This window comes from Emydura macquarii, unplaced genomic scaffold (genome assembly GCF_026122565.2).
Source record: "Emydura macquarii macquarii isolate MOO-44397 ecotype Brisbane River unplaced genomic scaffold, CSIRO-AGI_Emac_v2 contig_2246, whole genome shotgun sequence".
NCBI lineage: Eukaryota > Metazoa > Chordata > Testudines > Chelidae > Emydura > Emydura macquarii.
The window spans coordinates 2,549,420-2,573,614 of NW_027132383.1; the positions used below are offsets into that span (position 1 = coordinate 2,549,420).

At 55.2% G+C, this 24,195-nt stretch overlaps 1 protein-coding gene across 6 annotated transcripts in view; it reads right to left on the bottom strand.

Moving 5' to 3' along the window:
- MROH1 (maestro heat like repeat family member 1) overlaps positions 1-24,195 on the bottom strand; it is a 101,802-nt gene that overhangs the window by 6,479 nt on the left and 71,128 nt on the right. For 5 of the 6 annotated variants that reach the window (XM_067560124.1, XM_067560120.1, XM_067560123.1 and 2 more), the window contains 7 exons: positions 14,521-14,658; positions 12,748-12,862; positions 8,268-8,414; positions 5,478-5,666; positions 2,304-2,459; positions 1,923-2,057; positions 782-884 (listed from right to left, as the gene is read on the bottom strand). In XM_067560124.1, the coding sequence (XP_067416225.1) occupies positions 782-884; positions 1,923-2,057; positions 2,304-2,459; positions 5,478-5,666; positions 8,268-8,414; positions 12,748-12,862; positions 14,521-14,658 (983 nt within the window). Of the gene's footprint in view, positions 1-781; positions 885-1,922; positions 2,058-2,303; positions 2,460-5,477; positions 5,667-8,267; positions 8,415-12,747; positions 12,863-14,520; positions 14,659-21,388; positions 21,753-24,195 lie in introns of those variants that run through there. The other variant, XM_067560126.1, reaches the window with a different exon arrangement.

Consider the following 24,195-nt stretch of genomic DNA (forward strand, 5'->3'; position numbering starts at 1 on the left):
TGGGCAGGATGAACCCACGCTGATTGCCAACAGTGACTTTATCCTCCTTTAATTCTTTATCAATCAAGTCCTGTATCAACCACTCCTTTATCCTGTCCAGGACTGCTGCCAAACTGACAGGCACTGTTACTGCTTTGTCAACATTCACTTTCTTCTAGTCTTTTGGAACGTTCCTGGTGTTCAAGATGTATTGAAAAATCAACATGAACCATCCAGCCAGCTCTTTTATGACTCTTTAAATTAGCAGGTCCAGATAATTTGCATCCAAAATGTCTAACTTTAGTAGCTGCTGTTCACCACTTCTAATGGATTGGAAATGGTCATATGACATGGATATGTTTTATTCCCCAACACAGAACAAATATGTTTTGACCTCTCCTGCTGTTTTGATAAATCTACCATTTCCAGCTAGTGATGGATTTCATAGCGTTCTTTTTGTTCTGAATAGGCATTGTCCACTCTGCTGGCCACAGACCCCAACAATGCATGCGTCATTCTCCAAACTGAAGCCTCCGTAATCGCACAATGCCTTCCTCCTCCCCCCGCACACACTATAGACAGACTGGCCCGAAGCACCCTGGACCCTACCCCAGTGACTTTCACTGCTGTGATCCGCTTCTCTTCCTCGGTTTGGGGAGGGGCTGCTGAGTTTGGAAATGGTCACCTGGAACTCCCCCAGGCCTTCTGAAAGCCCCAGCCAGTGTAAGCAAGGACTTTCAGGTCCCCCAGGGGCCCCAGCCAGTGTAAGCAAGGCAGGTGGGGGCGGAGCCAGGCCCCTTACCTATAAACATGGGCGCAGCTGCGCGAATGTCGACCCAGTTGCTCTTGAAGTAGAAGAGGTTGGTTGAAATCAAACGATTCAGCATCTCAGGGTAGTTTTGCATCTAAAGGAGAAGTGAACATAATGAGAAGCAGCCGGGCTCCCGGAGACACAGCCGCTCCGGGCCCCGCGAGGCAGCTCTGCTCCAGCTCCGTCCCAGAGCGCACGCTGCTGCGTTACACCAGGAGCTGGGGCAGGAGAGGACCCATTGCTTCAGGCCGGGGCGCAGCCTGTCACGTGTCCGGCCAAGAGGAGACCCCAGGGACCAGCAATGCCTGAGCCCCCAGTGGCAGGGAGCTCAGGCTGAGACCTGCCCAGAAGGTCCAGGCCCCACACTGCAGAGAGGCAAAAAACCCTAAGGTTCCTGCCAACCTGACCTGGGAGAAACCCCTTCCCAAGCCAGACCCACAGCCAGGCACCTGAGTGCGTCTCGGCAGCATGTCAGAGCACCAGCCCACCCCAACCAGGTCCCATCTCCAGCTGTGGCCGATGTGGGGCGGCAGAGGGAGAAAGATCCATCCCGACCCTGCAGGTGCCTGGCTGAAACACTGACAGTGAGACGCAGCTATGGCCATAAATGGAGCAACGTGCGCTTTGAGCAGGATGCAGGCAGCGCAGACAGTCCACGCCCCCCATGGCCCAGGGACAGCGGCAAGGACAGGAAGTCGGTGGGCTCACAGATTGCAGGATCAGAGGACAGCTCGCAGCGCTGCATCCCGGGCCAGGCAGCCCTGACCTCGGCCTTCGAGAGGGGGCAGCTCTGGGCTGCCCTTGGCCAGCACTTTTGTTCACTCCCTTTGGGTTGACCGTGGGGACCCTTGAAGGGGAGCCAGGCAGCGCCAAACCTGCCATGGGAGCCCCTCTGCTTCAGCCCCTTCCCCGTGTCCCACCGCGTCTTTGCTGGAGTCAGAGCATGCTCGGGGGGCTGCTCGAAGGAAGGAGCCGCCCCTGGGCGTTTCTACAGCCAGGAGCAGAGCTGCCGGCTGCCAGCGAAGGCCGAGCAGAGCGAGCGGGGAGGGCTGGAGCAGGTTAGCTTGGCCCAGCAGTGACCGCGCGCAGGCCTCTCCCAGCCGCCCCTGGGTGGAGCCGGAGTCTCACTCACCAGGTTTTTGCAGACATTGTTCATGAACTCTCCATAATGCAGGCTTCTGTCTTCATGGAGGTGGTTCAGGAACATGTCACAGAGGCCCTCACAGCCCATGTTGGGGGCACACATGCGCAAGGCAAATTTACAGGCCTGCAGGACAGAGGGGAGGAGACGACACAACATGGGGTTTAGTCACTGGACACACAGACCGTTTCCTTTCCCCCGGGCAGGAGATTCCACTCCAAGGGACCAAAAGGCCCAGGTCCAGATGCCCAGCCAGACGAATGCTTAGTGGGACACACGCTAGCCCAGCCCAGCCCACAGACTAGCGTGGCCACCAGACATGGAGACAAGCCAAACCACCCGCTGCAGCCAGTCTAGCAGCAAGACACTTACTCTGATGACCTCTGGCTTCGGGTCCTGGAGGTGCAGCAGCAGCGTCACCAGCCCATTCAGGATCTGCTCGAAGAAGACGTCTTCACAGTTCCCGGCGCTAAACCTGGTCAAGTTCCCGAACAGAACGATGGAGGCCTTGCGCAGTTCGTGGTTTTCCTGCGGGCGAAGGGCACACAAGGAGACCCGCTCAGGCACGGTCTCGGCGAGGGCACAGCCCCACTCCAGCCCATTCGCTCAGGCACGTGTGAGCAGGGAATTGTTCCCGTCGGCGGCCCTGGGTCCTGCCCACCCAGCTCCCGAGAGGCTCCAGTGCACAGCAAGCAGCAGCAGCAGACGACGTGCCAGGCTCAGCGGATACCCAGGCTTTCAGACTATCCGCTGGCTTCTCATGGACTGTGAGGAAGAGCAGGGCCGAGGTTTCAGCCTCCTCTGCCTCAGTTTCCTCATCTGTACAATGGGCTAACAGCCCTCCTGGGGCTGAGAAGTCCAAGTGACTGCCTGGCACATGCTGCGTGTCCCCTTGATGGGCAGAGTAACAGTCCCCACGGTCACTGACCCTGCCCAGACACGCCGCTGCTGCGTCTCCTGCGTCCGGCCATCACTTGCTCCAGCATTCTGGGGGGTCCTTCCTCAGTGTTCCACCCTCTCCTGGCCCCTTCTAGCCACCACTAGGGTGCAGGGCTGTGGTTACCTCTCCCCTGCCCGCGTCTCCCTTGTCTCTCTCTCTAGACGGGTGTGCTGGCACACAAGTCACCAGGGATTTGCGGCAGCATCCCCTCTGCGTGACCGGGCCTACAGGCAGACACCAGGGAAAGGAAGACGCCGCTAAGACTCCAGCAGCAGTGGGTCTACGAGGGACTTGGGTGCGAGCAGGAAAGGGCTGGGGGCTGGGCTCCGGGTGGCTGCACCAGGCATAGCGGGGAAAGCACAAGGCGTGACTGGCAGGCAGGCAGAGGATGTTCGGACACTGGTCGGGGCAGACAGAGCGAAGCGTGAGGAGGGGTCAAGCAGAGAGGGGCAGCGAGAGCTTTGGAGGTAGCGACTGGCAGCTGAACATCAGACAGGCGTTCGGAGCCGTTCCGAGAGGGGAGTGGCCCGACCCGACCGGCACAGACAGTAATTTAGCAGCAGCCGGGCCGGCTGATGGGGCAGCGTGTGCTGGGAGGCCAGAGCAGGGAGACAATCATCAGCGCAGGACAGAACGAGGATCTGGGCAAGGGCTGTGGGGAGGAGAACAGAGATCGAAGAGGCTGAGGGAGCAACAGAGGCTGCGCTCTAGCCTGAAGCGAGGGGGAGTCCAATAACCCCCAGGCGGCAGGTGTGAGGCTGGGAAGGCCTGGGGCAGGGAGGACAGGAGGGAAAAGGAGAGGCAGGGCCAGGTTTTGGGCCAGTCAGTTTCCGATGACAAACCTTCCAAAGAGGCGTGGCAGAGCGAGCTCGGTGAGCAGCCAGCAGCGTCACCCAGGCCGGGCGCAGAGAGGGGATGGGAGGGGAGGGTGCGGAAAGGCCGGAGAAGGCGGTCAGGAGAGGGATGGATCGGACAGGATCGAGAGCTGCTCAGACGTCAAGGTGGACGAGGACAGAGCAGAGCCTGAAGCGCTCTTCCTGGCCACACGTTTGAGAGCGGAGCGAGCAGGCTCAGTCAAGCGCAGCCCTCCTGGCAGCTCTCCAAGCCAGAGCGGGGCGAGAGGAAATCCGAGCGTGGTCAGTACTCTAGGGGTGAAGTGAAGTGAGTCAGGGGGAGATCGCTGGAAAGCAGGGAGCATTCGAGGGACTTCTCTAGAAGACGTGGGCATGCTTCTACGAAGGGGAGGGAACTAGAGAACAGCCCAGGAAGGTGAGAGAAGGGGAATGAAGTGGAGATAGGGGAGCCCGAGGTCACTGGGAGAGATCTTGGCAGATTCTCCATCGTCTCTCTGAAGAAATCAGTAGGCCTGTGTGTGAACGGCCCTGTGCGCGCGGAGATGTTCACGTTCGCAGAAGCCCTGGTCCCTTTGACAGCGTTAACTCGCTCAGTTACACGCGGTTCTCGCTTCACCATTCAAGCCGCTCGTTCCTCTGCTCTCTCGTTCTGTTCCTGCCAGGCTTTGCCATTCCCAGGGCAGGCACGTCACCCTGTAGTCCCTGCCCAGCCCCCAGGAACCACTGACCTGAGAAATTGTAACCTTGGAATATTGACCTGCCCCAGTCTGTCTATGCCGGGCACTGAGCACTTCTTCCTCGGACACCACAGACCCCAGCCCATGGTGAGGGTGGGATTCAGAGGCAGGCAACCCACACCACTGCCTGGAGGGCCAGGCCTGGGGGCGCCAGGCTTGGGGGCTGTGTGTGTTGTTCGTGGCAAAGGTAAGAAGCGCTCTTTGGCGCTGAAGGACATGGGTTGACATGCTAAGTAACAAACACTACTTCGTCCTGACCCCCCCGTGGTGGGCACAGCTCCGTTTCTGGACGCTAGTTCATTTCAGTTATTCTTCAAATTACTAAGTGGCTATAAGCTTAGAGGAAAGGATGTATCTGCTTTTATCTGGCATGAATAACTGCAGTTTACAGAGCCTGGCCTGCACATTTATCATTAGACGCATGGTGAGCATGCAGGATTGATCCCCCTCATATAAGCTGTGAAACGGGCGACAAATGCCATAAAAATGAGGCGGTCAGAAGTTTACCAAATGGAGGGGGGGCACCAGAGACGTTCCTCGCCTGGGGCGCCATTTGTTCTAGGGCCGGCCTGGCCCTGGCTAACACCACAGGCCTGCTGCGTTAGGTGAGCCAAAGCCACACGATGCTGAATTCCAGTAACTCATGGACACGGGTATCAGCCCGGCCATCTGCACCTTCCCGATTCTCCCCTGCGGCCGGGGTGAGCCCAAGATGGCATCTACTTTCTAGCCTAGGACGCTGCTTCTCTTTACCTAGCTTCAGATGATCCCTGCTTAGCTGCCCGTATGTCCCCTAGGTAGGACAGTCTGCCAGGAGTAGCCTGCTCTCCACGCCCCCGCTGCCCTAGCCGTACTGGAGGCAGCGGCTCTGTTCTCTTACATGCTGGAGAAGGCTGACCCCCACTGCAGAGTGGGCTCCTCGCCGCATTACAGCCCCCCAGCCCTTTGCACTGTGGCGAAGAGAACATGCTTCCCCCACCTCCCCCAGCACGGACGAGCCACAGCTCTGCCTTACGCTGTCAAAGAAGGGGCGGATGCGGATCGCAATGTGGAGCAGCATGGAGCGGATGTCCCTCTCTTCCACATGCTCCAGCAGCTTGGACAGGCTAGACATGGCCTCCAGGGCAACCAGGTTGTCAGGATCATCCTTGTCGTCCATGCCATTGACCATAGAAGCCAGGAGCTGGGCCCCATGTTTCCTCGCCTGTGGAAAGACGTAGCCAGTTAGACGTGCTCCCTGCGGTGGGGCAGGTGCCAAGCTCCATGGGCGGGATCCACCACCCCCCTCCTGGACCCTCCCTGCCAGTGGAGAGGAGTTCTCCGACGTGGCGCTTGTAGCATCATCTCTAAACTTCAGTAGCACTTTCCATTGCGAAGAACTGAAATCAGGGTCCCCAAACCCCAGCGGCTGCAGCGACAGCAGCTCAGCCATTTCTCAGCACGAGGTTAGGAAATAATACGTTGTTCTCCTGCCCTGCCCCGCCCCACAGTGCTTTGACACAGGCCTGGGATGTTTGGCAGGGGTCATGGATGGGCCTTTTGCCATCGCCAGGAAAATCTGCCCTGACCTGGCCAAGGTATGGGGGGATGGGGGTGGATGGAGGGGTCAGTTTGCACATGCTCAGTGGAGACTTGTTTCCAGGCTCAAAGACTATCTGCACTGAGCATGCTCCAGTCAGCGGCAGGGCTGCCCCGGGAATAGCCCCTCTCCCCAGACACAGAGCAGGGGGGACTTGTGCTCGTCCGGTCCCCACTGGCGATCGGGGTGATTTGAACCGAGGAATGAAGGGGAGGGACGGGGCAGAAGCCTGCCAAGTACATGCTGGGGGGTGGGACCCCACTCCAGAGCCTGGTACTGACCCCAGAAACCCCGAGTCTCTCCGTTCCTCGCTGCCTGCAAATAGCTGTGAAACCCACTGGCAAAGGGTCATTACTGATCCACAGAGGATAACAGCATACTACTGCTACCAGCCAGTTACTCCGTTAGTGCAAGAGGTGTCGGGGGAAAACCATGTGATGATGTAACACAAGCCTGTCCTGTAACGCATAGGCACAAGGAAGCTGAATTAAGTTTGCCCCGGCCGTCCTCACGCTGACAACTCCCACCTTCCGAGAGCCGGACGTTGCCACCTGAGCGTTTGCAGTGCAGCGTCACATCCCTAGCATGCAGCAAAGCCTTCGGAGCTCCGCCGTCTGGCTGCAAGCTCCTGGAGGACTGAACGTCCCACTGCAGCGGTCAAGGGATACACTTCCAGACCACCGCCCCATCCAGCCCGGGTCAGACTGCCCTGGGATCAAGCCGGAACAAGGCAAGCCGGCCGGTAGCGTCCACAAGTCACCCAACCCTATTAAAGACGTGAGCAGCTGCAATGGGCTCCACTTTATTGGCATTAACCGCAGCCCTCTGGCTCCTGGCCTGGCACTAGACAGACGTGGGCGCCCTGCTGTCAGGTGTACGCACGAAGTTCAGTCAGTCCCCGCTTGCCTGGCAGCGCTTTGTTGTGCTCCCGCAGGCCGAGGTGGAAGAGCCGCGTGCTATTAAAGCCGCGAGTGACTAGGGCTACGCCAGCAGAATGGTATTTTTAGTAGCTACTTCTATCGGAGTGTCAAGTCACAGTAGCTCATTGTCTGTCTTAAGGGCGACCTGTCCATGACCTCCTCCTGGGCTCTGGCCCAGGCCTGAGCGTAGGAACGGAGGCGTGCCAAGTCACTGCTGCAGAAGATTAGACAGCAGGTATAAAAACCCGACCAGTTAGTGCAGGCCACGTGAGGGACCCAGCAGTGCCGGGCTCCTCTGCCTACACAGGGCAGCCTCTCAGGCAGGAAAGGGGGGGCGGCTAAACAGCCACTTCCCAACTCCAGGTGTATCTGGAAACAAACAACTCCTCACTGTCTCTGCCAGCAGCTAAAATCTCCATCTGAAGGCCACAGACGCTCACTCGCCACCCCCTGCAACTGCCTGCTCCACGTTCCTGGTACGTCAGAGAGGGCTGAGTTGGGGGAGAACAGGCCAGGCCTGGAGGGCTAGGAACGGGGCTGTGGCATGCCTGTCGGTTCCCCAGAGCTCAGTAGCCCAGCGTTCAGTGGAGGGGTTTACCAGAGAGTCACTGGCTACACACGTGCCTGCAACAGCGCAGGAATTACCACTGCCCACGAGGGAGCCACATCGGACCCGTCTCGCTGTGCTGTGCTGTGCTGGCCTTTCCCTGTGTGCAGCCTCTCTTGGCTGGTGCCTGACCAAGGGCTGGATCAGGCTGGCTTGGAAGTCAGCACTTCCCAGGAGGCTGCCACCCTGGGCCCCAGGATCCAGGCTCACTTCGTAAGTTACGTAACTTTGTGAAGAAACCTTCCAAAAAAGGTAAGTTGAATCAAATCAGGTTTCTGCAAAACTGCCCCGTTCATCTCCCTGGGGCGTCAGCAACTAGGCGTCAGAGCCAAGGGTGCTGGCATCTGCCTTCACTGCTGATCACAGCATGCCGGGAGGAGGGCGGGTCCTGGCTGAAGATCTGCACAGCCATGCTGGTGTCAGGACGGGGTGGATGCAGCGGCATTTCTCCCATTTGGGCAGCACTCCTGCTCCTCCCCCCACAGCTCCATGCAGCACAGGTCACCCCCACCCCACAGCAGCAGCAGGGACAAGCCTGGGACAGAGAAGTGCCCTGGATCTCGCGAAGAGGCTGGAGCCAAGCAGGACAATTGGCTCTACAGGCCTGGCTTTGCTCCCCTCAGCACCACCCATGAGTGGGCTGGCTGCGTTCGGGATGCAGCTTTCTTTGTGGTGCAGTAACCCACCACTTGCTCTCACCTTGTCTGGCGATCCAGAGGAGATGTTACCCAGCCCGCGCAGAGCCAGCATGCGCACAGACGTACAGGGGTCCTTCTGCCTTCCTGTCATGTTATCCATCATGGACTCCAGCAGGACCAGGTCATTCACCACGTTGCTGTTCAGAAGCTAGAAGGTACAGAGCACGCTGGCGTGAGGCCGTGGCGAGCTCCACGGCAGCATTCCCTGGCCAGGTCACACCAAGGGCCAGGGCCAGGCCACGCCCGGCGCTTCACACGCAGCGTGGGACTCCTGACGCTCCAGCTCCCTGGCAGAGAGGCCAGAGTCCAGCCCTGCCTCTGTAACCCACAGACGTTCCCCAGCCACCTACCAGCGGGTACACCTCAGCGCCTGTACTCACCGCACACTGCTAGGGTCCACGCCCGGGACGGCTGGTGTAGGAGGGCACCCTGGGCCCGTGTCCTGCTAACGCCCCTTAGCCCAGTGGAGAACAGCTGCTCTCATGCCCTACGGCATGCCAGCACGTGACCGGCACAAGCGGACAGCTAGCCGAGGGGACGAGCGGTGACAGGAGAGGCTCCCCAGCAGAGCCGCAGGGTATCACCCATCCTGAGCTGCCCAGACACGTTCGGTTCGTACCCATCACTGCTGCAGAGACGGGCCAGGGCCAGGCATTCATTGGTGCCTTTCAGAGCCATCACGCAGCCAGAACAGAGCTCCCAGATCCACTAGGGCATGGCTCAAATACCCTCTCGTCTGCTCCTGCACCCCTCTAGGGTCAGTGCCCCAGGCACCTCCGACAGGACATGCCAGTGCCGAGGCAAGACAGCGCCTCAGCCAGCCGCCCCCAGCCATTAGCAGCAGGTGCCGCAGTTTCTCTCTCAGCGGATTTCCAAGAGACCCTCTTGTTCTGTGCGCTGGGCTACAGCTCAGAGGCCCAGGCAGTGCTGTGAGCACACGTGGTACCGTACAGAGCTGCTGGAAGTGCCTACCAGCGTTACCGGACCAGCAACAAACGGGGACACGGCCAAACACTGGAGCAGGGGGATGAGCGGCCAGGGCCAGGGCCCTGCTGGGGCTTCGGCTGCTCCCAAGGCTAGCGCTAGGTGGGTCCAGAGGGTTTGTTTTCCCCCGCTGGACAGGCTCCTGGTGAGGCCACCCTCCTCCCCAGACTCAGCACGCGTCGCACAGCACAAGGCAGGTTCCACTCCCCAGGCACCAGGAAAGCTCCCCCGGCTTGGGAAGGGACAGCGGCTGCCCAGGCACCAGTGGGACTCAACAGCAGATCTGGTGCTGGGGACAGACTCCAGCTCCTGCACCTCACCCCCCCACCATCCCCACCGCTGACACCACCACGGCTGTCACATGCGGCACTCACAGCAGGGGTTTCTAAGATTGGGTGCATTACAAGGAAGAATCCCATGCACAGCTACAGACTGGGGACCGACGAGCTGGGCAGCAGCTCTGCAGAAAAGGACCTGGGGGTTACAATGGACAAGAAGCTGGATATGAGTCAGCAGTGTGCCCTGGTTGTCAAGAAGGCTAACGGCATATTGGGCTGCATTAGTAGGAGCATTGCCAGCAGATCACAGGAAGTGATTATTCCCCTCTATTCGGCATTGGTGAGGCCACATTTGGAGTACTGTGTCTAGTTTTGGGCCCCCCACTACAAAAAGGATGTGGACAAGTTGGAGAGAGAGTCCAGTGGAGGGCAACAAAAATGATGAGGGGGCTGGAACACAAGACTTATGAGGAGAGGCTGAGGGAACTGGGCTTGTTTAGTCTGCAGAAGAGAAGAATGAGGGGGGATTTGATAGCAGCCTTCAACTACCTAGGAGGGTGGTGAAGCACTGGAATGGGTTACCTAGAGAGGTGGCGGAATCTCCATCTTTAGAGGTTTTTAAGCTGAGGCTTGACAAAGCCCTGGCTGGGATGATATAGCTGGGGTTGGTCCTGCTTTGAGCAGGGGGCTGGACTAGATGACATCCTGAGGTCCCTTCCAACTCTAATATTCTATGATTCTACCTGAAAGGGGGTTCCAGGGAGGATGGAGCTAGGCTGTTCTCGGTGGTGGCAGATGACAGAACAAGGAGCAATGGTCTCAAGTTGCAGGGAGGGAGGTCTAGGTTGGACATTAGGAAAAAGTTTTTCACTAGAAGGGTGGTGAAGCACTGGAATGGGTTACCTAGGGAGGTGATGGAATTTCCATCTTTAGAGGTTTTTAAGGCCCAGCTTAACAAAGCCCTGGCTGGGATGATTTAGCTGAGGTTGGTCCTGCTTTGAGCAGGGGTTAGACTAGATACCTGCTGGGGTCCCGTCCAACCCTCATCTGCTATGATTAGACATAGAAGGAATCTTCTATGAAATGACGATCCAGGGCTTTTCACCCCTTGGGTTCAGACCTACACTCCCAAGTTGAACCTGGCACTGCATACACGAGGGGAATGCACTCCAAGGAGCAGCTATACAACTGCACTAGAGAACATGAGACCGGCTGGAGGAGGTTCTGGGCCCTGGTGGAATGTGCTCCCAGCAGCACCCTGCCCAGATACAACACAGGCCAGCGGCGGGGTCTGCCCCGTGAAGCAGATTCCAGGGCCAGGAGGGACCCTATGACCATCAGTCTGGCCTCCTGTCCCAGAACTTCCTTAAAATCGTTCCTAGAGCAGATCTCTGCAAAAACAGCCCATCTGGATTTTAAAGCGGTCAGTGATGGAGAATCCACCACAACTCTGAGTAAAATGGTCCAACGGTTCATTCCCTCAATGTTAACAATGTGCCTAGCTTCAACTTCCAGCCGCTGGATCACGTTAGACCTTCCTCTGCTAGACTGAAAAACCCACCATCAAATATTTGTTCCCCACGTAGGAACTTCGAGATGGGGATCAAATCAGCCTTCACCCTCTCTGTTAATCTGAGCAGATTGAGCTCGGACTCCACTGCTGTAAGGCAGGTTTTCTAACCCTTTAATCCTCCTCACGGCTCTTCTCTGACCCCGCTCCCATTTATCAACGTCCTTCCTGAATTGTGGGTACCAGATCTGGGCCCAGGATTCCAGCCGTCGTCACGCCAGGGCAGGACACAGGGTAAAATAACCTCCCTGCTCCTACTCCCTATTAAAAGACGTTTGAACTCAAGTCTCTGTGGGTTCGTATGGTGATCTGTGTATCCATCCCAATCACAACGGAGGGCCAAGGAAACCCAGGCAGCACCTAGCAGACACACTCCGACTGACTGCCACAGGCGGGGATTTCTGGCTTGAGCCATGGTCACCAGGGACAGCGGATCGCTTTGCCGAGGGAGAGGTACTATGCTCAGCGACCCTCGCAGAGGCCTCAGAGCATGGCTGTCTAGGCTGGTGTCCATGTGGACTCCCCTCCACTACCCATCCCCAGGCTGGATACCAGCCAGGCACGCGGACTTTGGGAGGGCGGACGAGCTCCTTGGGGCTGAGTAGGATCCCTTGGCAGTGGAGGGAGTGGCCAGTCAAGCCAGGGAGAGCCTTGTTCACAGCACCGGCTACTTCTGGTGACTGGCTCCAACCGAGACGGAGCCCCAAAGCCACCCTGGGGCTTTGAGAAGAGGCCAGGCCAGGCCAGGGTCACATGCATCCCTTGGATCATGCAGTGGACTTGTTCTGCTTCCCCAGGGGCAGACCTGCTTGTGTCCTTGAGCAGGAATCCCTGCCCAGGCCTGCTGGGTCTGGAGATGGGAGGGGACTGTGCCTTCCTACCTCAAGGGGGGCGGGGAGGGAGACCGCCCAGCACTGATCCACCCCTCCCCACTTTTCCCATGCCACACTCCTCTCCATCTCAGTCACGTTGCTGCAAGGAAGGGACCGGAACCTCCCACCTCCTCGGCTTTCATCTGCGTCCTTCCCCTCAGGCTCTACGGTGAGGCCCAACTGCTATTTTAAACCCTTCAAGGACAGAGCCAAGCGCACGCCAAATGCGAAGGCGATTGCGGGGCAGCATCCAAGAGCAGGGCCGTCAGCCTGCCCGGCCACACGGAAAACAGAAGCAGGGCCCTGAGCAGCTGAGAACGTCAAAGATGGTTTACAAGAGGGGCTGCCGCGCTGCTGTATGGAACACAACTGGAGCGGCCCAGGGTTCTAAGGTGGGACGCAAGACGGGATAGCATTAGTCTGCGGGCGCAAGCGCTGCCTCCACAGCAGGAATGGGCCTGAGTCACTTCCTTCTTTAAGGGCGTGTGTAAGGAAGGAGAAGTTTTGGCTTGCTGGCTCGTGGCACCCCTGTGTTAAGAGCTGGACTCCCATAAGCACTTCTCTGCCATTCCCTTTAACAGAAGGACAGGGAAGCAACTCTGCTGGACACAGCCCCGCTGACAGGCTACGGTGTTAACCCCTGCCCCCTCACTCTGGTCCCCACAGGGATACGGCACAAGCCCAGCTCCATGCTGCACACGCGCACACAAACAGGCTGGGATCAGCAAGAGCGATTCTCGCACAAGGAGCCAAGCATGATGGCCCTGCCCCACTCACCTCCGCAAAGAAGGCCGTGGTGGTGACCCTCTGGTTGTCATACACGCTGTTGAGCATTGGGAAGAGATTCTTCACAATCAAAGGGAGCTTTGGGCCTGCGTGTTTAGCCATCGCCCTGGAACAAAAGAACACGGGCACGTTACCTGTCGTACAGCACAGGACAGCTTGGGCAGATGCCATCCATCTTCACCACTCACTAGCGTACGAATCAGAAAGGCAGGAGTAAAATCTGAACAAAGCTTAGCGCCTTCGTAACAGCTCCAGTCTAGTTTTCAGGGTGCAGCGAACGCCCACTGGCCCATTGGAAAAGCTGGTTCTACTCCGTCCCAGCAACTTTGCAATGAGCGCCCGGCCCGTGCCGTGGACAATGGCAGCCTGGGCAGAGGCCCAGAGGAGACCCAGGCACGTCCCACAGTAAGTGGTGCACACGCTGCACAGTGGTTTTCTGCACAGGGCAGACCTGCCGTGGAGATTACGAGCGTCTCTCCCCTGCGGCCTCCTCCAAAGATCAGGCTGAAATACCAGCAGCGGACCAGACAGTTTGACTTGCTTCTTTCTACTCCACCTCAAACTTTGATAGGAAGTTTCCTTCTTCGCAGCGATAAAGCAGAGTAAAACCTCCCGGGCCATGTGTCTGAGCTGCTGGTGAACGGTTACAGCTATGAGGAGCTGCGTGGACACCCCCTTCTGCAATCAGTGCTGTGATCACAGAGCTGCCTCGCCCTTTACACGGACAGGGCCCCTCTCGCAGGCTGCCTTCCCTGCCACCACCACGTCCAGGAGCTACGGTCCAAGCCTTGGACATCCTCACAACAAGGGCAAATCACTTCTGTGGTGCTTCACCTGGTGCAGCAATTCCTCCCCACCCTCAGGCTGCATGCCACTTACTCCTACAACCGGGAGGTCGTTCCAGCCAGCCTCTGGTCTAAATGCAGGAAACAGCAAAGATGTCAGCGCAGAGATCTCTTGTGCTGGCCCTTGCCTGGGTACCCTGAACCCTGGGCCCGCCTTGTCTGCCCTCCAACAGCCACGGTGCCACCCTCCCAAATGCAGCTGCCAAAGTCTTGCTCCACTGGTGCCCCTCCTCCACCGCACTCAGTCCAAGCGTCTATCCCGGCCTTTGATGCTCTTCACACTCCCCACGTAGCATCCACTAGCGATGCTGACCCTGTGCTCAGCCCGGCATCCACCCCAGCCCTTCACCGAGCTCTCCTGCAACGAACGCAGACCTACATCTGAGCTCACATGCCCATAGCACGATGGGGGGCCGGGCCCTTCCCACGCCCTGCCCCACACGGACCATTCATGAGGACTGATCGAGCACAGGGGGAGCAGTTGCTGGGCACAGGAGGGGGAAGTACGTGAACAAGGTGCTGGGTTGCTGGCGTTGCACAGCACCGAACTGTAGGACTGGAAGGGACCTCGAGAGGTCAGGAGGCCAGTCCCCTGAACAGTGAAGGCTCAGTTCTTTGGTCTCAGCACTCGGAGAGTCGCTGCGTGGTGGCTGTGAAGAAAGCATGGAGGTCTGTCTACTCCAGGATCCCAGCTCTGGTCACCCCTCCTAGGGCACTGGCCCCAGCAGGCGTGGGTTGGGGGCAGTGGGAGGAAGATCTGCTGGGCCACAGCACCCTTCACAGATTCCCCTTGGTCTTGCTTAACTCCCCATTTCCAGGGTGGCTGCCCCCCCGGCAGCAAGGCCAGCCCCAGAAAGCACGCACCATCTCGAACTCCTACGCTAGAGGGAAGTCAGGCAGACTGAAGGATTACTCTTACCTGGCCAGCAATGCAATCCCATCATGGTGCCTTTCAGAGCTTTTCATCAGCTCCCAGCCACCCGCACTCCCCACGGATTGCACCACCGCGTCACTGCCCCCATGTGTCAGCATGGCTCTCAGCGTCTCCACTGCGCAGCTAGACAGGAAAACACATCGTTATGAAGTCGCATGCTAATTTTTCTTACTGCGGCGCACGGGACGCCAGCCAAAGGGCAGCGCTGGCCACGCACACCGCAGTAAATTAGAGTTTTGCACAAAGAACAGTGGCAGATGGGGTCATTCAGAGGTGTGAGGGTACTTGAGGACTGGATGAGTTATGCGAGGGCTTCAGCTGGAGTGAGACAAATCCATAACTCACGGCTACTTCCATTTCCAACAGGACATGTGCCATTAAAACGTGATCCAAGACAATAGACTGAAAAGTAAAGAAGTCCAGCGCTACTATAAGACGGGGTTTTTGCATTAATATTTTATTGGTGGGGATTATCGTGCTGCAAGCACAGAGCAACATATGGGAAACATACATTATCCTGTCAGAACAAAACCAATATTAGCAATGGCTAAATCTTAGGCTTCTATGCAAGGAAGAGGAATGCGTTTAGCACACATGTAAGGAAAACAAAATCCCTTAGAAAGAACATCTCAGAGTCAGGGACTTTTAACCCAAGACTGTTGTGCTCCTGCTATTAATTTTACCTGTAGCACGAAGACTCACTGCAGGGAAGGAGGCTCAGCACCTTTGGAGGTTCTGAATGCAGACCCTTCTAGGTGCAGAAATACCTGCGTGTGCACAGAATTCATCAGCACTGAAAGCTCTTTCGCTGCGGGAAATGCACTCGCCATGTTCTGGAGCAAAGTTGTATAACTGCAAAAAACCCAGAGATCCTGGCTCTCCTTCATGATAGCAGATCATCTTTTCTCCAGTGTGTCCAGAATCCAGACTACTGATGGGAAATAGAGACCGAACTACTGTATGCATGGACATGAAATGGATGCATCTGACTACTAAAGAAGAAGATTTCTTCAGCACTTCTGCACTCTGTTTAATTGCACCCATTTATCTAGTTATCTTCCTCACAGCGCGCGCACACACACACACACACACACACACACACACACACACACACACACACACACACACGGCGCTTTAATAACGGAAGCTGTATAAAATGGAAAAACCGTTTAGTGCATTCTGCGGGCAGCTAGTGGCAACTGCTGGGTTAGCTGCTTTTTTCTAGCATGAATGAGCCCACAGGAGACATGTTTGAGAGGGGCACATGACTGCAGCCTATAAATACCTTCAAGGGAACAGTACAGGAGTGGAAGACTTGTCCATTGCCGTAGGAGAAGTTATGTCAAAGATTTACTCCTGTTGGTCTGTCCATGCCTATTTGTTGTCTCTGCTCTTATGCCTAGATTGTAAACTCTTTGGGGAAGGGACTGTCAGACTCGTAGAAGATGAGGGTTGGAAGGGATCTCAGCAGGTATCTAGTCCAACCCCCTGCTCAAAGCAGGGCCAACCCCAACTAAACCATCCCAGCCAGGGCTTTGTCAAGCCTCAGCTTAAAAACCTCTAAGGATGGAGATTCCACCACCTCCCTAGGTAACCCATTCCAGTGCTTCACCACCCTCCTAGTGAAAAACTTTTTCCTAATGTCCAACCTAGACCTCCCACACTGCAACTTGAGACCGTTGCTCCTTGTTCTGTCATCTGCCACCACCGAGAACAGCCTAGCCCCATCCTCCCTGGAACCCCCTTTCAGGTACTTAAAGGCTGCTATCAAATCCCCCTCACTCTTCTCTTCTGCAGACTAAACAAGCCCAGTTCCCTCAGCCTCTCCTCATAAATCCTGTGCTCCAGCCCCCTAATCATTTTGGTTGCCCTCCGCTGCACTCTCTCCAAATTGTCCACATCCTTTTTGTAGTGGGGGGCCCAAAACTGGACACAATATTCTAAATGCGGCCTCACCAATGCCGAATAGAGGGGAATAATCACTTCCCGTGACCTGCTGGCAATGCCCCTCCTAATGCAGCCCAATATGCCATTAGCCTTCTTGACAACCAGGGCACACTGCTGACTCATATCCAGCTTTTTATCCACTGTTACCCCCAGGTCCTTTTCTGCAGAGCTGCTGCCCAGCTCGTCGGTCCCCAGTCTATAGCTGTGCATGGGATTCTTCCTTCCTAAGTGGAGGACTCTGCACTTGTCCTTGTTGAACCTCATTAGATTTCTTTTGGCCCAATCCTCCAGTTTGTTTAGGTCACTCTGTATCCTAGCCCTACCCTCCAGGGTATCTACCACTCCCCCCAGCTTAGTGTCGTCCGCAAACTTGCTGAGGGTGTAATCTACCCCATCCTCCAGATCATTAATAAAGATGTTGAACAAAACCGGCCCCAGGACCCACCCCTGGGGAACTCTGCTTGTGACTGGTTGCCAGCTAGACACAGAGCCATTGATCACTACTCATTGAGCCCTATGCTCTAGCCAGTTCTCTATCCATTTTATAGTCCATTCATCCAACCCATACTTCTATAACTTGCTGATAAGAATATTGTGAGAGACCGTATCAAAAGCTTTGCTAAAGTCAAGGTATATCACATCCACCGCCTTCCCTACATCCACAGAGCCAGTCACCTCATCATAGAAAGCAATCAGGTTGGTCAGGCATGACTTTCCCTTGGTGAATCCGGGTTGACTGTTCCTGATCACCTTCCTCTCCTCCAAGTGCCTTAAAATGGATTCCTTAAGGACCTGCTCCATGATTTTTCCAGGGATTGAGGTGAGGCTGACCGGTCTGTAGTTTCCTGGATCCTCTTTCCTCCCTTTTTTGAAGATGGGCACTATATTTGCTTTTTTCCAGTCCTCAGGAACCTCCCCCTGTTGCCACGAGCTTTGAAAGATAATAGCCAATGGCTCTGAAATCACCTCAGCCAATTCCCTCAGCACCCTCGGGTGCATTGCATCCGGCCCCATGGACTTGTGTATGTCCAATCCTTCTAAATAGTCTTGGACCCGTTCCTTCAGCACTGTGGGATGTTCGCCTCCTTTCCATTCTGTGCCACCCAGTACAGTAGTCTGGGAGCTGATCTTGTCTGTGAAGACAGAGGCAAAAAAGGCATTGAGTACCTCAGCCTTCTCCACATCCTCCGTCACTAGGTCGCCCCCTCATTCTCTAAGGGGCCCACACTTTCTCTAATCTTCCTCTTGTTGGCAACATGCCTGTAGAAACCCTTCTTGTTCCCCTTCACGTCCCTTGCTAGCTGCAACTCCAATTGCGCTTTGGCCTTCCTGATTTCGTTCCTGCACGTTCGAGCAGTGTTTATATAATCCTCCCTAGTCATCTGACCAAGCTTCCACTTCTTGTAAGCTTCTTTTTTGTGTTTAAGTTCGCCAAGGACATCTTTGTTAAGCCAAGCTGGACGCCTACCATATTTGCTATTCTTTCTGCACATCGGGATGGTTTGCTCTTGTGCCCTCAATAAGGTCTCTTTAAAAAACAGCCAGCTCTCTTGGGTTCCTTTCCCCCTCATATTAGCCTCCCAGGGAATCCTGCCCATCAGTTCCCTGAGGGAGTCAAAGTCCGCTTTTCTGAAGTCCATGGTCCGTATCCTGCTGCTCTCCTTCCTTCCTTTCGTCAGGATCCTGAACTCGACCATCTCATGGTCACTGCTGCCTAGGCTGCCACCCACTTGTACTTCCCCTAGCAAATCTTCCCTGTTTGTGAGCAGCAGGTCAAGAAAAGCACGGCCCCTAGTTGGTTGCTCCAGCACTTGCACCAGGAAATTGTCTGCAACACTCTCCAAAAACTTCCTGGATTGTTTGTGCTCTGCTGTATTGCTCTTCCAGCAGATGTCAGGGTGATTGAAGTCTCCCATGAGAATCAGGCCCTGTGAACTGGAGACTTTCCCTAGTTGAGTAAAGAAAGCCTCATCTACCTCATCCTCCTGGTCTGGTGGTCTGTAACAGACACCCACCAGGACATCACGCTTATTGTTCTTGCTTCTAAGCTTAACCCAGAGACACTCAACTGACTTATCTCCAGTTTCATACTGGAGCTCAGAGCAGTCATAGTGCTCTCTTACATACAGTGCAACTCCTCCCCCCTTTCGCCCCTGCCTGTCCTTCCTGAACAGTTTATACCCATCCATGACAGTGCTCCAGTCGTGAGAGTTATTCCACCAAGTCTCAGTTATTCCAATCATGTCGTAGTTTCTTGACTGTGCCAGGGCTTCCAGTTCTTCCTGCTTGTTTCCCAGGCTTCTTGCATTTGTGTACAGGCACTTGAGATAAGTAGCCAATTATCCTACTTTCACAGTATGAATCGGGAGGCCTCCCCTGCTGCACCCTCCTCCTTCTGCTTCCTTGCGGTGTCCCTCTTCCCCACTAACCTTCGGGCTTAGGTCCCCGTCCCCCGTCGAAACTAGTTTAAAGCCCTCCTCACTAGGTTAGCCAGCCTGTCTGCGAAGATACTCTTCCCTGTCTTCGTTAGATGAATCCCGTCCCTTCCTAGTAATCCTTCTTCCTGGAACAGCATTCCATGATCGAAGAATCCAAAGCCCTCCCTTCGACACCACCTGCGTAACCACGCATTTACTTCCCCAATGCGACTGTCCCTACCTGGGCCTTTTCCCTGAACAGGGAGGATGGACGAGAACACCACTTGCGCTTCAAACTCCTTAATCTCTTTTCCCAGAGCCACATAGTCCACAGTGATCCGCTCAAGATCGTACTTGGCAGTGTCATTGGTACCCACATGGAGGAGCAGGAAGGGGTAGCGGTCTGAGGACTTGATAAGTTTTGGCAGTCTCGCCGTCACATCCCTGATCCGAGCTCCAGGCAAGCAGCACACTTCTCTAGTTTCCCGGTCCGGACGGCAGATGGATGACTCCGTCCCCCTTAGGAGGGAGTCCCCGACCACCATCACCCTTCTCTTCCTCTTTGGAATGGTGGTCGTGGAACCCCCATCCCTAGAAGAATGCATCTCTTGCCTTCTGATCAAACGGGTCTCCTGATGAGCCATTCCCTCTGAAGGGTCCTCCAAATCATTCTCTGCCATAGTACTTGTGCAGAGAGGATGAAAACGATTCCTTCCTTCTATCTGCATGGTGGACACATGGGTTCTCTTTCTTCGGGAGGTCACATGCTGCCAATTTTCTTCCCCGTTCTTCGTTTTCGCCTGCCCGGCCTTCTCTGAATCTTCCTTACGCTCTGCCTGTACCTGATGGAGCACGACATTGTTTCCTGTAATGCACCGCAGGGTTGACATTTGGGTCTCTAGTCCTTTAACCTTCTCTTCCAATAAGGAAACCAGCCTGCACTTGGTACAGATGAAGTCATCTCTATCCTGTGGGAGGAAGACAAACATAGCACACCCAGTGCAGGTGACAACAACGGATCGCTCCATCTCCATATTACTGCTCTGAGAGCCTCCTCAGATGTTCAATTTCCTGCTCGGCAATGTCTGTAAGGCAAGAACCTGCAGTGGGCTCTCTCCGCAGGCGAACTCCCAGGCAAACTCCCTCCTTCTTCTGTTAGCCGCCCCTCTGTTCGCCGCTCAGCTGGCTGCCTTTTATAAGGCTGGGGCAGTTGCCCCGCCCCTGCACTTACCCCTCAAAGCCCCGCCCCCGCAATTAACCCCACCTGGATCCAATCAATCACTCAAACAGACAAACCCGCAACTGCCAAAATGGTGCCTGTAACTGCACCAGTCACAAGCACCCACCCACAGTCAGCTGTACTTGCACCAGTCACACACCTGGTCTCTCAGGTACTCCCCCCTCTAGCACAGCACAACTTGTCCACATCCTTCCTGTAGTACTGGACACAATACTCCAGATGTGGCCTCACCAATGCCGAATAGAGGGGAATAACCACTTCCCGTGATCTGCTGGCAATGCTCCTACTAATGCAGCCCAATATGCTATTAGCCTGCTTGACAACCAGGGCACACTGCTGACTCATATCCAGCTTCTTATCCACTGTTACCCCCAGGTCCTTTTCTGCTGAACTGCTGCCTAGCTCGTCGGTCCGCAGTCTGTAGCTGTGCCTGGGATTCTTCCGTCCTAAGTGGAGGACTCTGCACTTGTCCTTGTTGAACCTCAGATTTATTTTGGCCCAATCCTCCAATTTGTCTAGGTCACTCTGTATCCTATCCCTGCCCTCCAGGGTATCTACCACTCACCCCAGTTTAGTGTCATCTGCAGACTTGGTGAGGGTGCAATCTACCCCATCCTCCAGATCATTAATGAAAATGTTGAACAAAACTGGCCCCAGGACGGTCAGCTCTGCGTTTTTACCGCTCCTAGCACCCTGGGTTCCTTGTGCACAACTAGGGCTCCCGGAGACTAATATAATAAGAGGAAAAACATTTGATACTGGGAGATATTCTTAACCATTCGAGCAAGCTGAGTAGCGAGAGACTTGCAGGAGCTGGCACTGCAGAGACACGATTAGTGCAAATGATGCAGGAATGGGGGTCTCAATCTTCCCATATCAACCACCACAATTGAGACACCCCTTTTTTGGACAAACTGTTGGCCACCTGTCTTCCCCGGGGGCAGCTGTCACGCTGGTTTGCAGGAGGAGGGATTAAAGAAGTATTAAGGAGACTAGCTAAAGAACAACGGGTGCTGCTGCTCTGCTATGTTGCCGTTTCCACTCCCCTGATGCAGGACAGAAGGGCAGACCAGGCCACTTGTTGCCTGCAGCCTCCCATTTCTCTGAAATGCCTCGGTGAGCAGCTGCATCCTCCCACTAATGAAGGGGGACGTGGAGCAGCCGCAGAGGGTAGCAGTTCAGAGTCATCAGTACAGAACGAGAACCAAAGCAACCACAGACCTCACAATGGGCAGGAGTTTCCCAAACAGGCCGGCAGGAATGTTTCAACTGGCTATTGTCACACGCCTCCCTCAGCGTTCAATCACGCCTCCCTTTCGGAACCTGTCTGGCCCATCAAATGCTGCTGCTCTCTACTTTTTTTTTTAATCCACCAGTGTTTCCCCTATAGAATTAGTTTGCATTAGCTTGAAGGACTAAAATTCTGTGGGCTGCAGGGGGCTGCAACAAGGTGTGTAGTAGGGGTAATGGGAGCTATTGAACCAAACTGGAAACTCTGTAGATGATGGAAACCAGCACCCCCTGTCCCGCTGGTTCCTGCGCCTGTCCCAACCTCATTCATCCATCGATTCCAAAACCCGACGGGACCAGGGCGATCCTCTAGTCTGACCTCCCTGTGTAACACAAGCCAGAGAACGGCCCCAAATGATTCCTCGAGCAGAGCTTTTAGAAAAACATCCCGTCTTGATTTAAAAATGGTCAGTGATGGAGAATCCACCACAACTCTTGGTAAATTGGTCCAATGGTTAATTATCTCACTGTCAAAAATGCACCCCTTGTTTCCAGTCTGAATTTGTCTGGCTTCGATTCCCAGCCATGGATCCTGTTAGATCCTCTCTGCTGGAGTGAAGACCCATTAGCAAACAGCTGTTCCTCATGTAAGTACTTACACTGACAGTCACCCTTAGCCTTCTCTTTGGGAAGCTGACGAGCTGGAGCAGCTTCACTAGGAGCCATGGCATCAGTCACTTTCACTCCTCTTCTCGGAACCTGCTCCACTTTTTCAGCACCCTCCCTGAATTGCGAAAGTCTCCTGTTCAAGTCTCTCGTAATCATTTCCTTGCCACTGCAGGAGCCTTGAGCACAGGCCAGCCCAGCGCCTCCTTCTCTCCACCTCTGGCACATCATAGTCTAGTTTCCTGCAGGCTGCAGCACTTGTTCTGATATCTGCTGGTGGGTCAGCGTGTGGATGCTGGCCGGAGCTATACAGCAGGTCAGTGAGATGATCTAATGGTCCCTTCTGGCCTAGGACTAAATCCCTCTCCCATGTTGCGGGGTCACGGATCTATCCTGCATTAATCTCTCTGTAGAGTCAAGGGAACCTGTCTTGGGCAGGACAACGCCAACACAGGACTACACAGCACAGCACAGCACCTCACCACACTGCCAGCAGTTAACGCACACACCAGTCTGGACATGGGACCCCTTGAATTCCAAGGTGACCTAAGCTGTTCCTCTCTTAGCCGTTGCACTCGATGACCATGTCAAGATACAGATACTGCTCTTACCCATCACCAGCTTCGGCATCCTTGCAGCTGCAGGCTCCAGAAAATTGGTTTCAGAAAATAAATGGCCCTAGATATGCAAGAAATTCCCGTGCCGTCTTTCACTGATGGCTGAAACGGTTTTAGCTGCAAGTAGCGCAGCGAGAGAGCAGGCGAGCTAGCTTGCTAGGTTACTTGTGAAACCAACTCCAGACCCCACATGGCTCTGCTTCTGCACAACAACTATCCAGTGCCACATGGCACCAACTATCCACAACCGGCACATCAGAGCCCTGGACTGGGTCAGGCTAGCCAGTCACCCAGCGCAGAGGAGAGAAAAGTCACGTTAGGTAGCTGGGATGAAGTCATCTTATTTACATGTTCTGTCGATTCCACTCAGTGCTCAATCTGAAGTGTTGCACATCACCGTTCTTCAGAGTTTGTCCGCAATACCCGGTCTCCGCTACACCAGTTGTATGCCAGATGCTAGGTCCCTTTTGGGCAGCTATCGTCTCTTCCGATGCGTTAATACAGCACCTAGCACATCCTGAATGCTGCTGTAATACCAAGAGCACCCCTCTCCCACTGTCCAGATATCAGGGTGAATCGCAACCTTGCTGCAGAGCAGGAACTCTGACCTGCAAGTCTACATAATCCTCAGAACTTCCCCGGTTGCATTCAACATAAGCAATAGGCTGGACCAAACAGAACCCGGGGGATTTTTTTTTAAGTGTTGTTTTCATGGCGCATAAGGAAATTGGCACCCTAAGAAAGAAAGATCCCAGCCAATCTCGTAATGGAAGAGCAGCATGGCTTTCGGTTGTGGGACAGTAACTTTTGGCCACTCCACACGAGGTCTCCAGTAGCAGGTTACACACGCTCATTTACACACAGATGTAATGCTAGGAAAATGCGTATGAAAAGCGAACAGACGGCAAATTAATCCAGATCCGTTTCACACCCCAATCCTACCCAGCACACAGGGTCTGGGTATCCATTTAACCAGGGAGGTTGTTTTCCCCACTGGGTGTTTGGTTGTCGGACGCACCACAGCCAGGAAGCCTGGGATAGCTCGCAAGCCTCACGTAGGGACTGGTGAGATCTGACCAGAAACATGCAGAAGTGCAGTCTTGCATGAACCGGGAGAAGGCGTTTTGTGCCTCCTGGTGCCCACAAGGGGCAGACGGCAGATCAGTCAGGACTGGCCAGGAGTGTCTAGGAATGGCGCGCTGCAGCCAGCCAGCCAGGAAGAGCTTGCCAGGCACAAGCCCTAGCGTAACCCTGGCGTATGGCCATGAAGTTTTCCTGGCTGATCAGAGGTCAGGGGGAGGGATGTTGGGTGGAGGGGGGCTAGCTGCACTTTGGCCAGCCTCGCAGTAGAATTAATAGCATGCTGATCAGGGTATGCACGGCGAGATCCTGGGACATTCGATTCCTGCATCTGTCTCAGAATAACTCTGGCCCAGAGGCACAGCAGCTGCCTCAAGAGAATGGGCTGTCACCGTGGAGCGCAGGCAAAGGCCTGCTGGCAGGTGGCCGAGACACAGCCGCCTTCCTGACGAGCCTGGCAAAG